At 38.3% G+C, this 14,626-nt stretch overlaps 1 protein-coding gene across 3 annotated transcripts in view; it reads left to right on the forward strand.

Annotated features, from left to right (window-relative positions):
* The window catches only part of Adgrb3 (adhesion G protein-coupled receptor B3), a 676,641-nt gene that overhangs the window by 656,564 nt on the left and 5,451 nt on the right, over positions 1 to 14,626 (forward strand). For 2 of the 3 annotated variants that reach the window (XM_034521545.2, XM_076915134.1), the window contains 2 exons: positions 5,069 to 5,104; positions 13,545 to 13,649. In XM_034521545.2, coding sequence (XP_034377436.1) covers positions 5,069 to 5,104; positions 13,545 to 13,649 — 141 coding nt within the window. The remainder of the gene's footprint in view (positions 1 to 5,068; positions 5,105 to 13,544; positions 13,650 to 14,626) is intronic. The other variant, XM_076915135.1, reaches the window with a different exon arrangement.

Genomic DNA, 14,626 nt, shown 5'->3' on the forward strand with positions numbered 1-14,626 from the left:
ATATGTGCGTTTTCCCATGTCATCCTGGTAAAAGGAAAACTTTCCCATCTTTATTGCTTTGTTTTTGTTCCTGGATTAGAAAATCTTATCTTTTACGCAGGCGAACAAACAAAATTAGCTCAAATAAAAGCCATTTTGGATAATTAATTATTCCCAGACTCCATTGCCACAGCTATTTTTAATGGATTTGTTATCAAAGCTTTCCTCCCCGTGAGTGAGTCCATTGCTCATCTTATAATAGAAACTTTTAATGGCATTCATATTGCCACTCATTAGTCAGTGGAATTCATTACTTGCTGTGAATCTTCTAGTGTCTTGTCCAGTTTAATTTTCAGTGACACAAATAATGACATAGTCCCTCCAAGAAATTATTCATTATTTTACAAGGGTTGTGTGTGGAAGCCCCTCTGGGCACATATGCACTAAGTGGCCCTTTCAGTAGCATGAGACCATGGCACATTTCCTCACTATTAAATCACCCTAAAGATATTTTCCCTTCTACCAGTAAAAGGTATGGCTTTCTCATAAATTGTTTTGATTCTCTTAACTGCCAGCCTGCCTACTTGGAGTGGTTTTCTTTGGTGTATATTTAGGTCAGTTGGTTATTCAAATTCTCCCAGGTTATTCTTTAAAGCAGTAACAATAAAGCAAAAGTCATATTGGTTTGAATTCCAGGGCTGTCATACGACACTCTTCAAACATTTGCCGATAATTTTGGAGACTGCAAACTGTTATGACAGATCCTCTGCCAAATGCTAGAGCTCTGTAGCTAATTAAGAAGGGACTAGAGATGTGGAGGTGTGGGTGGCAAAGAGGGGACAGACAAAGAGACCTTTTAGAGATCAAATAGGCAACCCATGAATGGATTTAATATGGAAGATGAGGGATGTACACAAAGGAGAGACAGTTCTAAGCCTTTGTCTTGGCTGATGAGTTATTAACATTGTCAGTGATGAGAAAGCCCATGTAAAAGGGGATATTTGCATATTGAAAGGTGGCATTAAAGTCTAAGGGATAAGCCATGTAATCCAGGAAAGCATACAGGACGGAGCAGACCTCAGCAGCTCCACATTTAGAAAGAGGGGGCATAGGAAATGGCCAGCAAAAGAGGTTTCAAAAGGAGCTGCAGTGAATAAAAGAAGAAAGAGGCGGGGCAAGAAAAAGCCAGAGCTTTAATGAGGAAGTGATTAACTTTCTACAGCTTCCGAGAGTCCAGCGAGAGGAGGGTGGAAAATTGACCTTGCTGTTTGTCCAAATGGAGCTCATTAGAGGCCTTTGACAAGAATTTTAATAGAGTTTTAAGAGCATAATGCAGTTGGGATGAGTACTCACTCAGTAGTGTACTGTAAAAACGAAACTGCATAGGAAAGAAAGATGTATTTCACGTTACTGCACAGGAAAGGAAGGTGTGTTTAAACTTTCCTGAAAGTAAAGGCTATACAGGCAGAACAATTTATATCTTCATAATTTTTTTAACGTTACGTTGGCTTGTTTTAATTTTACATGTAACATTTCTTTAAAATTATCCAGTTATTTGCAAAAAAAAAAAAAAAAAAAAAACCAAGTGGCTTGACCACTTAGTTGATTCTCATTGTTTAAATATGTGGTCAAAGTTGAGGGGATGGCTCAGTCAGGAAAGAGCTTGCCTTGTGAGCTTGTTCAACCCCTTAAACCCACAAAGTCAGGCATAGTGTCACATGAATATAACCCCAATACTGGGAAGGTAGAAATAGACAAATCCCTGGAGCTCACTGGCCAACCAAAGGACCATACTCAGTGAAATCCAGACCATGGAGAGACCCTGTTCCCTCAAACAAACAAACAAACAAACCGAAGGATAGACAACTGAAGCCCTCTAGCCTCCACGTACATATATACTCACCCAGAAATGTGTATTCACATGTGAACACACATACAAAACAAGCAAACACTGTCTTTATTTCTAAGCACTTTGTATGCCTTACAGTGTTATTCTACAAGGCCCAGAAGGACATTTGAATAAACACATAAGTGGGTCACAGTCTCAGCAAACTGCAGCCTCAAAAGACTTTACAGAACATTGCATGGATATGCACACAGGGTAGACACAGGCAAAACCAAATTGCATTGGGATTTTTCTGGTATCCCACTTTGTACTAATAGCATCTGACAGGTAAGATGAACTGAGCTTCTCATGAACAAATATCACATATGTCTGTTATCATAGCATTGTATCATAATCTATTCGAATTAATGTTTTGGTTTGGTTTTACCAAACAGATTTTTCTGAGAAATGAGCGCCATCAAGTTGGCTTTTTTTTCTTGTTCTTTAAAATATAATTAGACTGAAATAGTTAATCCATGTGACCTTGCTTTATGCTTCTAAGGTATTTCAGTACCACTACTGTGAAATGTGGACTATGGGGGCCATATAGTATTATCTTTCTGAGTTCCAGAACAGCATGTAACAGACATCTTGTTTGTAAAATATTATCCTACAGTGAGATCTCATGTAGAAAGTGCTGGACACTGAACCAGACCTGAGTTTTCATCACAGTTCACTTGCTTACCTCCTGGGTGACTTGGTCCAATTATTTTAACTCCACTGGCTCTCAGTTACATTCATTCACAAAATGACACCATTTTCCCAACCATGCCAGAGACTGGTTAGCATGTCCAAATGTGAAATCACTTTATTAAGTGCATACAGGTTGAAATCTTTGGTATTATGGGGATGTAGCCACACACACACACACACACACCATGCACACTTTTGATTTGAACACTTGACACATTTTACACACTATCTGATCTTTAAACCCCCATGATTTATTTTGTACCCATCCCCACCACACCCCACCACCAGGTTTTGATTAAAATTTGCTCATTCCTTCATCTAATTCTTGTAGCCTGCTATGCCCTTTGTTAGGGCTTAATTGTAACAAAATTAAATCGGAGAGAAAAGAAAATATTGCACATTGACATAGGTCACAATGATATTCTGACTTGGAATCTGTTGCTGGGGCTCTTCCGGTTCTCATATTTTCTTCTTGCTCCGATAACATAAAGCTCTTTTGCACCTTGTATGCATCCAAATCTTCAGTTCCTAGGCAGCACTGCCTTGTGATCCAAAACAAATGCAGCAACATATGGTCGCTTTCACCTTTGGCAACAGAGAGCCCCTCGGTGCATTCAGCAGAAGGCTCTCCCTGTCTTCCAGCTGACTGAATCATTTTTGTAAGATTCCATCAGTTGTTTCGGACCCGATACAAAGCTCATGTTTTATAATAATTGCTTTTAACTAAATGTGTCCATGCTTAGATTTTACTTAACACATATTTTTATATATATATATATATATATATATATATATATATATATATATATATATATATATATTTTAAAAAGCTTTGCTAAACCACAGTGTCAAGAAGGCTGGGTATCCATGCGAGAGAAGAATGGGAGGAGCCTTGACGTTTAGTCTAGCAGACTGCAGCAAAGTGCGGTGCCGAGCCAGATTTGTTTGGATGTGTTCTTGCACTTCTGCCTCTTCCAGGATGTCACTAGGAGGAAGTCAGCACGCTGTTGGAGACAAGGAGGGCACAGAGAGCATCATGTTTGAGTTTCCACTTCAATAAGGCGTTCCCCTTTCCCCTCTCCTCAGTATTCCACCAAGCCTTGCTTGCCCATGCTCAGCAGATTTCACCACAATGAGATTATGTCAGAACTGTCCCTGGTCTCCTCCTTTAGTCCTTCTGTCTGCTGAAAACATGTTCCGAGATTAGGCTGCACAGGAGGTTCTGGTTTTATAACGACAATTTTAGCTCTAGCTGCAGGAAAAGTCATATTTTTTTAATAAAGCTCATAACAGTCATAATAGCGACTAGATCTGCCGTAAATCTGCACTGTCGGAACCCTGAGAAGCTAGTGACGTTAAGGTTGTGGATATTGAGCTGGGAGTGTTGGGGGAAGGAGCAGGGGAAACAAACATAATCTGGCCAAAAACACTGCACGCTTCCCTTATGTTTTTTCCCCCCAACTCCCTCGGTGTTGGGGAAGGGGGAGTCTACTTAAAGAAAAAGCACAGCAGAAATTTTCTTTGTTCTCTAAAAATGTGGAGATCTTTTTATAAGTTTACAGGCATCTCCCTCTACACCTCACCCATTTTAAGAATCGGTGGCTCCCTGGAACAGATGCTAAAAATACCATCTCCATACTGATATCATGAAAGTCCCATTATCACATGAGCTTGCATCCACTTCGTTTTAATCATACTTCCTGATTGTATCAAGCCCACTGCCTAATTACTTTATTTCATCAATGCATGTGTACCTATAACTAGATTTCCGTGTTGTTTAGCAGATTTAGAGTCCAAGAGAAACACTGTGCAACACTGTGTTGGGGTGTAGAATATCTGTTGCTTGACTAACAACATAGGAATGAAAAACAAAAACCAACCAACAAACAAAAATGTTTCTTTCCTAAGAACTAGTAACAAGTAGCACTTTGGTAGGAGATGACCTAATTTTGAGAAATTTGTACAAATCTGATATATAAACCCCAGAGCAGACGGGAAGGCAGGATTTGTTTGAGATCAAGTGTGGTCTTAGCACACAGGAAGACAGGAAGTTCTGAAAACAGCCTGAGCTACATAGCAAGAGTATCTTTAAAATAATCTGGATGTCTACCGGTGGGAGGTCTCAAAGTACCTAGGTCATTTTTCTGATATCACTTTTAATCCTCCACGCTTGCAAAGTGGTTTTTGTTAAAACTAGAGCCTCTTTTGGGATTGAATGCTAATGAATTTCACTGAAAACTAGCATTAGTACTTAATGTTAAAAACAAACAAACAAACAAACAAACAAAAAAACCAGTGATACCCTTCACCTTTAAAGAAAGTTTGGGGTGAAAACGGAAACATATAGATGGAATATTTTTAAGTCAGAAAAATAATCTTAATGGAATCGTATAACACAATTATCATTATTAACAATAAGAGTATTTTCATTGAATGTAATGATTTCCATTGGTTTAAGTGACTAAACATAACTTTACTGTTTTTCTCCTTCTTCTAAAACCAAACCAACAGAGAAGAAAATCGAGATATTCTGACCTTGACTTTGAGGTGAGTTCCTATGAATTACTTTATGAGTTTAATTATTGAATTCAAGATCGATTTATAACTGCTCAAACACAGCACTGTATGGACCTTTAAAATAAGGATCCTTACTCTACCCATGGCGGAAGGAAGGAAACAGTTTTGAGGTCTAATAACTCCTCCAAGAAAACGCTCAACTGACATTTTCTAGTCAAGTAAAGACCTACTGGATAATTGTTAGCAGGAGACAGCTTAGAGTGGAAGCAAATCAGTTGATCCAAGTCAGTGGAGGTAGGAACGCCAATTTCCTGATTTTTTTAAAAACCTAAGTCATTATTTTTTCAGTTTTACTACAGTGATAACTTGTAGAAATCCCAGGGGGATGCTTTGGCTAGTAGGCAAGACTTTGTCTGAGACTTGCTTGTATTGTGTTGTGATTCCTGTCCTTAGGTTCTCTGGGGTACATTCAGTCATTTTTTTCCCAATAGCTAGTGTTGATTGAATGCATGCCTATGTTGGGTAAATGTCTTTTCACAGATATAAACAAGATGAAGACTTTCATTTTCCAATTTGCATTGAATTTATATTGATGCTGGTATTGGTGATGGAAGTCACGAAAATGATACTGTCTAAGCGGCTTATGCTTAAGCACAAAATTAATGATCTTTAAGTATCACATAAATGCACTTATGCAACTTGATAATGCGATGTGATTCATAGCCTGCTGACATAATTGGGTATAATATAGGATAAATATCTCCAACATATCTGTACCCTTGTGATGCATACATAGAACTCAATAGTCTTAACAGATATTCCTGAAAATATAGAGGCCTCCTGGTATATGAAAACTTCTGATTAAATCATTCCATTTGTGTAAGTGAATGTATGGTTCTACAGTGTACAATGCGTATCAATGTGATTTTATCCATTATGATGGTGAAGAAGGGGTTCATGCTAAGTGTCCAAGGAAAATGGTTTTGTTTCATAGTAACTCAGGCTGTGTGCCACAAAATAATGATCAAAAATCTGGTGTCAATGCTTAAATCACAAATATCTGGGCAGCTCCATGATCACCACAAAGCTTGGAATTTATATTTCATTGAAGTCTAAATTTTTAACCAAAACTTCCAAATCCATTTAAAAAAATTAAAACTATTTAACAATCTTCACATTTGACATTGTTGATGTCCTTTAAAGAACGAAGAGTGTTTTAGTCCTTTAGGTATCAAAAGAATAAAGGATCAAATTGTATCTGTTTGTATGCGTTATGTTCAACATGAACTTTCTTGTGACAACCTAAAGTAAGTTCTGTGTGTGTGCTGTGTCTGTGTGTTTGTGTGTGTGTGTATCTGTATGTGTGTATTTGTATGTGTTCACGTGCACAGCCCTGAAAGCAACAATCAGTTCTATTATCAGGAAAGAATGAACATACAAATTAACCCATTAGGCCTTGGTGAGGAAATACAGTAAAAACCTAGATCTAAGATTAAGCCTCACTACAAACAAGTCATTAATAGCAAAATTAAACATTGGAAAAAAAAAAAACCCTAGCACCTCAGAGGTGGATATCTGTGAGTTTAAAGCCAGCCTAGACCACATAGCAATTTCCAGGCTGGCTGGAGTTCCATGGTAAGAACAAACACTGGGAAGAAATCAAATTGCACTCTGTCACTGAGAATGTTAGAAGAAATGTGTTCCTTTTCCCAGCTATTCTCTATGGCAACCGCTAGCAGCTTCCCTAAGCAGATGCTAGGCCTTGCATTCCACACATAGAACGACAGTGCTAACAAAGATATCTGTTGGTGGAGAATAGTTGCAACATAGGAGTTGTGTAATTTCCTTACTTCTTTAACTGTTGCAGTCATCACATGAGTTCTGTAGGAGTCGAAGTTTTGGGGCAGAAACACTGAAACATTACTTTTCCCCTATTGACCACTTCCAGTTGCTCCCTTTTCAGCATGCGTACAGTTATAGGAATTGACAAATTCTGTTTCCAAAAATTAAAAAAAAATTTAAAAAATTAATTTTTAAAAATGTTCATGATACTACCACACTAACACGTGTATTTGTAATTTTGGATTGACAAGGAGGAACAAGCTAATTCCCCACCCCCTTTCTAAATACAGGCTCGACTAGTTGAATGTATGTCAAGATCCATGCTACCCTAGTCACTGAGAGGGCTTTCCATATAACTATCACCTTAGATACTTCACCCTTACCAGGCTGCCCTGTGGACTCCTGAAAGCCTTGTTTTGTCAAATTTTACAGCCTTACACACTACCTGAGTCTCCTATCTAATTCTAATATTTTATTAATACTTTTTCCTTAAAACATGAGGATTTCTAAAAATCAAACAAACAAACAAACAAACAAACAAATGGAATTACCTCATAGCCCAGCTGTACCCCTCCTTGGCATATATCCATAGCACTTCATGTCCTATGTTTCCTCTAGTATTATTCCTATTTGCAAGGAAATAGAAGCATCATCTATGTCCTTCAACACAAGAATGGACAGTGGAAATGTGATATATAGATGCAATGGAATTTTATTATGCCATAATAAAAAATGAAATTAGGGCTAAAATGGATAGATCTGGAAAAATTTACATGAAGTGAGGTGACCTAGACTCAGAAAGATTTTTTTTTTAATTCATGTGTTGTCTCGTATGAGCACATTCTACCTTTAATGTGTTTAAATAGCTGACACACTATTTGAAAGAAATGTCTTGTTCAAAACAGGATCCTTCCTGCTTTGGCCCTGACCCTCTACAGTAGGTGCAAATCATTAAACAATCAAGGGATATTTACAGGGCATGTTTGAAAGGCAAGCACTTCGAACACTTTAATCTTAAATTGGATCCTCTTTTCCTATATCATTAAGTTTAAACTGTTTCAAAAGCATGCATTTATGACCAAATCTGCTCTTGATTGGCACGGATGAAATGTATCACTTATTTGGTTTTCTTACCCCGCCGCACACTTTATTCGAAAACCAAGGTACATATTTATCCAAGTCAACATACTTGGACCACAGATTCTGTGGTCACGGGCATGATTCTGGGGGATGCAGGTTATTGACACTCTGGATGTTATGATTCAAACATCGGTCCCTCACAATACTGCTTTCAGAATTAGGCTTAACTCCTTCAATGTTCGTCTTCTCTTTTTAACAATATGATAAAAAAAAAAAAAGTCAAGTTCCAAAAGGTCACTGTAGAGAGAAGAAAGAATGTCCAGAGTAGGAATGAACAAAAACATTAGTAGGTTTATCCAAGTGCGAATAGACAATGGCAGCCCCCATATATAAAACTCGAAGGCTGGAGATGGTGAGTCATCGAATTTGTTCTGATCCATGTGAGAACAGGCTCTCCCAGCCCCGTGCCCTGATGTTGAATTAAGAAAGAGTTTCTGACATTCCCTAACAACTTCTGTCAGTTCAAAGAATCCATTCACTCTAGTATCTCTTCTCTTTAGAATTCAGACTTTTTCTCTATAGTTCAAATACAACTCTGTGATTCACACTTCTAAATTTGAAAGTGCAAAATCACCAGTTTATTGCAAATCTACTCTTGGTTCCTCAAAACCACTTACGGAGTGGGTGGGAATGCAGAGCAGGGTGAGAAAAAGGAAGGCAGGGCTTCTGGCTAGAGTCTTCAGCAGAGATGCTCCTTGGGGCTAAAAAGATGGCTCAGCATGCATGGCTCACAACCATCCTGTAGCTCCAGTTCCAGCGGGGATCCATTGCTTATGGCTTCAGTAGATACCTGGACTCATTTGCACATACCCTTACATAGATACACATATATACACACAACTTAAAAATCATTTTAAAAATTTTAAAGTGAATGTTCCTTCCAGTGGAGAACTGTTCTTCGTGGAAGGAGAAGACACGTCTATGCTATCCTGCTCATTTCTTTTATTCAGTTAGTGTTCAATAAACAGCCACTAACTACCAGAGAGTTAGCTGTCAAGGACTCACAGATGAAGGGATCTCTGTCTATGAGGTATCCTGAGACAAAACATGAGCACAGGCATTATAAATATCATTGCGGTACTGCATTGTTGTAGGGACTCACTATCCTGAGTTGGGGGCCTACTACAGACGATGCATAACCCCTACTTAGTTTTTACTTTTCTCCCATCTGCACGGAACATAAATTAAAACCCTGAGCTTTCTATACCAGGATGCTTCCTGAATCTCTCAGATACATCCAAGATAGCACGCTGAGCTGCTGTGGGGACTCAGCTCACGGCTCGCAAGAGCAAACTGCCTCCTTCAGCGTCAGCCTCCTGATCAATCAAGTAGAGGTAATTAATGACTGCCTCCAGGGTTACTGTGAGGCATCAGCAAAACAGCAATGGCTGCCTCCTCTTCAGCAGCACTTGTCTCTGTGGTCCAGATATAAGTGCTTTATATATATCCTTTGTGAAATCTTCCACAACAGCCCTATAAGATTAACCTCATTGTACAGCTAGCTGTAGCTACACAGAGACGGAAGCTGAAATCAAATTGATAGACTGTCTCCGTGTGCACAGCTATCAGACTTGGCATGCTCCAAGAATTCAAAGGGGCTTTGCAGACATTTTAGGAAACAGTAGGTGCTTAAGACATCAGGTTCCTTTTTAGTTTTATTTAAAAGAAAATATCCAAATTATAACAAATGTGCTTTAACATGTCATTATTTCTGTAATATCAATAATGGATAGGTTGGGGAGACACCAACCTTTGAATGATAAAGCTATACATTGATAGAAAAGAATGTAAAGAGGCTTGCTTGCTGTGTCATTGTTATTGCTGCTGTTATTGTTTCCAATAAAGGTGAAGAAGAAATTAAAAAAAAAAAACTAAACTGCTTGGGAAAGCATAAAACCATGTGGTCAGCCTGGTGATCATCTCAGGACAGAGGCTCAGTCATCCTTCAAACCAATGTCTAATAATATTAATTTGAAGGGGAAGAAAGATTACTGTGCTGATTTATTATTGCAAAACACCCCTATAATATTTGCAATGAAATATGATGAAAGTAACTGAATTATGTATATAGTGCCAAACAGACTAAAACTTTGTGTTTTTTTTTTTTACACAGAAAATACATGTGAAAGTCTTACATCATCATTATTAGATTTTAGTACAACTGAGGTATAAATTGAGTGTTTATAAACATTGATTTCTTTGGGAAACTGGATTTTCAGGTCACAAAAGAAATAAAGTAAGCAAATCTTTAAGTTAAGAATAGTCATTGAATTCCCTACAAAGGTACAAAGATGTACTTGAAACTATGAAAAAGAAAGAATTATAAGGGGAAACTGAGCAGCCTGTGTCAGAGATACGAGCTGTTTACAGCAGCTGTAATTGATACCCCTTCCAGAATGCAGGCTATTATTGCTATGGTGATTTCTGGCAGTGCCACAGTAGCCATTTCAATTCAAAATGATTATCTGGCAAAAGAATATATTTGCAACTAATGTTTGCAAGTAGGAAGGGCTCTATATTTTGGCATCCAACTTTTCATTTCCCTTTATATTTATTGCAGGGTATTTTAGCTTCATTATTAGAATACCTTTCACAGAACTATGAAATATTTCAAAATGATCTCTGGTTATATAACACTGGCAGCCACCATAACTTTATATTATCCATTGTATATTTTTAGTATGTCCAACCAATCTAATTTTTAAAAATAAAATCCATCAAATTCAGAATCAAGTACTGCTCTGTCAAACAGACTGTATCCATAAAACTTCTAATCAGTTAATGTATCAAATTTCCCAATGATTCATTTGACATAGGCTTTGCTTTTCAAACATTCTTTATATAACAAAGGTATTTGATTGTGAGAATCATGGAGAGACTTTCAATAAGACACAAACACACTCCTAAACACACACACACACACACACACACACACACACACACACACACAGATTCCTGTTGGAAAAACATGAACTAATTTAGCTCGTAGCCAGGGAACAGTAGCAAACTTGATTGATAATCCTAGCAACAGTGACAAGAGGGCTCACTCGAAGCACAGTCAAAAATCAGCTCACAAGAAAAAGGATAAATGAAGCGACCTGAGAACCATAATCATCAAACGCCTGCAGCAAAACAGAGGTGTTGCGCCTTTAGTATCAGGAAGCTTCGAAAGAATTCATTTATTGTCTTTGAAGAGGGATGGTTTCATTAAGAAGAGATGGAAGACAATGGTTAAAAATTGAGCTAAAAATCAGAGTTCTCAGAGAGACGGGGGGAGGGAGGGAGACTATAGATGATTACAACCATAATTATTAATTTTTGACCTAAACATTTGGAGGTTGTCTTATTTGCATTTCACTTAGCTTATTTACATTCCCCTCTTAGCATCTTCTTGGTTTTAAGCACAACTATAAATTTCCATTTATTCAAATCACAATGCAACTAATTCTGGAGTTCTCCATTAGACCTTGAACGACTCAGAGGCAGTGATTCAGCCATATTTTTTTTCCTCTGTTGTTACTCTAGCACTTAGCACTGTGTGTGGTGTTCATGCGTGTGCACTGAATCATTCAATGGAATGCGCGTAGTGAGATGATGCCGGTTTGCCATCACTCCGACATAAAAGGAAAAGGCTATGTAGCAATAATGTTCATTACTACGAAAATGTGATTGCTTTTTAAGCACTCTGTGTATCACAGGACGGGAATTTAATGAGTGCCCTAGGACCTGGTACCACATAGAACTATGTGTCTCTGAAGCACAGGATATACTGAATTCCTTTGCCGGCTACCTGGTTCTCAAAATCCCTCCACTAGTTGCTTATACAAATCTTCACGCTCATAAATCTCCATCAGCCATCACTAGTCAAATTCCGTTTGCCTGGTGTTTCTCTCTAACTCCCGCAAAACCTGCTTCTTGTACGCTCTTCGAGACTGATGGGAAGTTAATTGCTTGCTATGTTTCATGTCCTATCATAAGTCATGCTGCCCTGTTCTCATCCTCAACCACCTGATTCTTCAACAGCCAAGTCCTAGAGCTCCAGCAGGGAGATGAAAATTGGTTACTGATTGACTTAAAATGGCAGGATTCTCTCACAGGGACATAGGCTATGGAAATAACAGAACACATTAGCATAACAGTGAATTGCGTAGATACTATTCATTAAGTTAGGAAATTTAAAGTCTACAGAGAAGAGGACAGCCTTTTGTAGCACATTATAAGATTCAGTTTAACTTTCCATTTGTCCTCCCCCCTCCCTTGTTTGTCTTCCCTGTGAGCATCTTTTTAGAAGAAAACTAAGGATTGCCAATCTTTCCCCAAAGACATTTTTTTCCCAAAAAAAACCCTTATATTTGAAAAGATTTGCTAATGAAGACAATGATTGTTAAACAGAAGTTCAAATCAGAGCCCAGACCTAGATCTAACAGCCTCATGAAAAACCACAAAAGCGAATGGCGTTCAGATGTGTAGGTTGCAAATACTGTGAGTTCTTAGGCAGAGTCCTGGAGAATCACCAAACTGCTGACTCATGACTTTGGAAAATCAACATTATGGGATAGCACTTGCAGATACAGAGAGTTTGTTCTCTGGCTTTTTTTTTTTTTTTTTTTTTTTTTTTTTTTTTTTTTTTTTTTTTTTTTTTTCTCGAAGGTCCTTTAAATGCTTTGTAATAGAAAAAAAAAAATATCAGTCCCAAACACCCAAGATCATTTTTACTTACAAGCCCATTTGTTGGGTTATAATGCAGTTGATAGAAAGGCATGAAACCAGGGAAGAAGGGGTTTAATATACTTGTACCTGTGATTTTAATAGCTCATCAGCCACAAAATGCATGCTCAAAACTGTGACTGCTAACATTTTGCATCATCCAGTAAACAAGTATATGAAACCTATGGGCCAGATTTCCCTTCTGCAAAACTCAGCTGTTATTCTCAGGGAGAGAGCAAGGTTTTAGATCTCACACATCTTTCAGGCACTTTAGAGCTCTGAATCAGCATTAAAGGCAGGGCCTGGGATTATGCTCCCCCTTTAGTGCAGTGAGCTACATTGTACTGTTTATAGAAGTAAGACATAAAGAAGCAATGTTTCCCATGACAAACATCTAGGACCCAAGTGCTTTACAAAGTCCAAATTTTTAACATTTTTAAATTACTGCAACAATTTTTGTAGAACAGACTCAACTTTTAAGGGCTGAAAAAATCTTGCACAAGAATGATGGCTATGTTTTTAATGCACCCACAAGAAGAAAAATGAAGGAAAAAGCTTACTTTTTTGTAATCTTGTGAGTGGAAAAAAAAAAGAGCCCATTCTTTTTCAGAAAGAACTAGAAATAAAAAAAAAAAAAAAAGATTGGGGACATGTCATTTGCATATGTGATGTCTTTGGGGACTACAGGCTCCTGCCAGGCTTAGCTTCCCTCAGTCCAAAACAGTTTTTAAGAAGATGTGAGTTAAATTAGGAATGAGAGCCGCCCTGTTCTCTCTTGCAGAAGGTCATGCACACAAGGAAGAGGCACATGGAATTGTTTCAGGAACTAAATCAGAAGTTTCAAACTTTGGACAGATTTCGGGACATACCAAACACAAGCAGTATGGTGAGTATATTCTGCATCCACAATGACCCACACCAAGCTGGACCACATCTCAAGCCAGCTGTGCCCTTTGCCCTCCAGGACACCCATAGAACAACAACAAAAAAATTAGTGCACTCAGGAACATTAACAATCCCAGAAAAGCACTTGGGAAAGGTGACCAGAGGACTTCCCAGGAATGACCAAACCTTGAAAGTGTTTCATTCTAATTTCATATGTTCTCCCTGATAAGCTTTAAGTAGGATTAGTTATGTAACAAAAACAGGTTGGCTTCATATGGCCATTGTCCCACCCTCCAGATAAAATTAAAATAATGCAAGTCTCTGAACAGTTTGCTAAATTTTCCCATGGTTATCCTAATACCTGCCATTTTAAGGCCACCAAATATAATGCTGGTATCAATATGAAGCATAACTCAAATCCGGATGACATCATTTTATCTCCAGAAGATGATTTGTTTAGTGATGAGAGTTTTGGATGTATACCAATATCAGGAACTTGGGTTCTTGGTTGTGGACCATTTCCTTTCATTCATTCATACCACTACCATCGTAGTATAGGACTCCATGAAATTAATTCAGTGCTTGGGACAATGACAGCTCCAGAGAAGGCCTCACAACGACAGGTAAGTGGACTGTGCTGGGACTCTAGGAGTTTGAACTCTGTGAAAACACAGCCTCGAACTGCCTTGATCAAGTCTTGCAGCTCTTTGCTGCTAAAGCCGAACTTCCTCTTCTTACATGGAACACGTAGAGCAACAAAGGATGGTGTGTGCACTCGTTTCAGTCCTGGTAACATTACAAAGGGTGAGGACACTGAGGTGGGCTGGGTCTGCCACCTCTCACCAGCTCTTCAGCTCACATGTGGTGTTTCTGGCCCAGGCAATGTAGCCTGGGGGCGGTTCTTTACCAGACAGGAATAGAAAAATGATCAATGTACAAATGGATGTAAGTAGATGATAGATAGATAGATAGATAGAT

Source organism: Arvicanthis niloticus, chromosome 17, assembly GCF_011762505.2.
Source record: "Arvicanthis niloticus isolate mArvNil1 chromosome 17, mArvNil1.pat.X, whole genome shotgun sequence".
NCBI lineage: Eukaryota > Metazoa > Chordata > Mammalia > Rodentia > Muridae > Arvicanthis > Arvicanthis niloticus.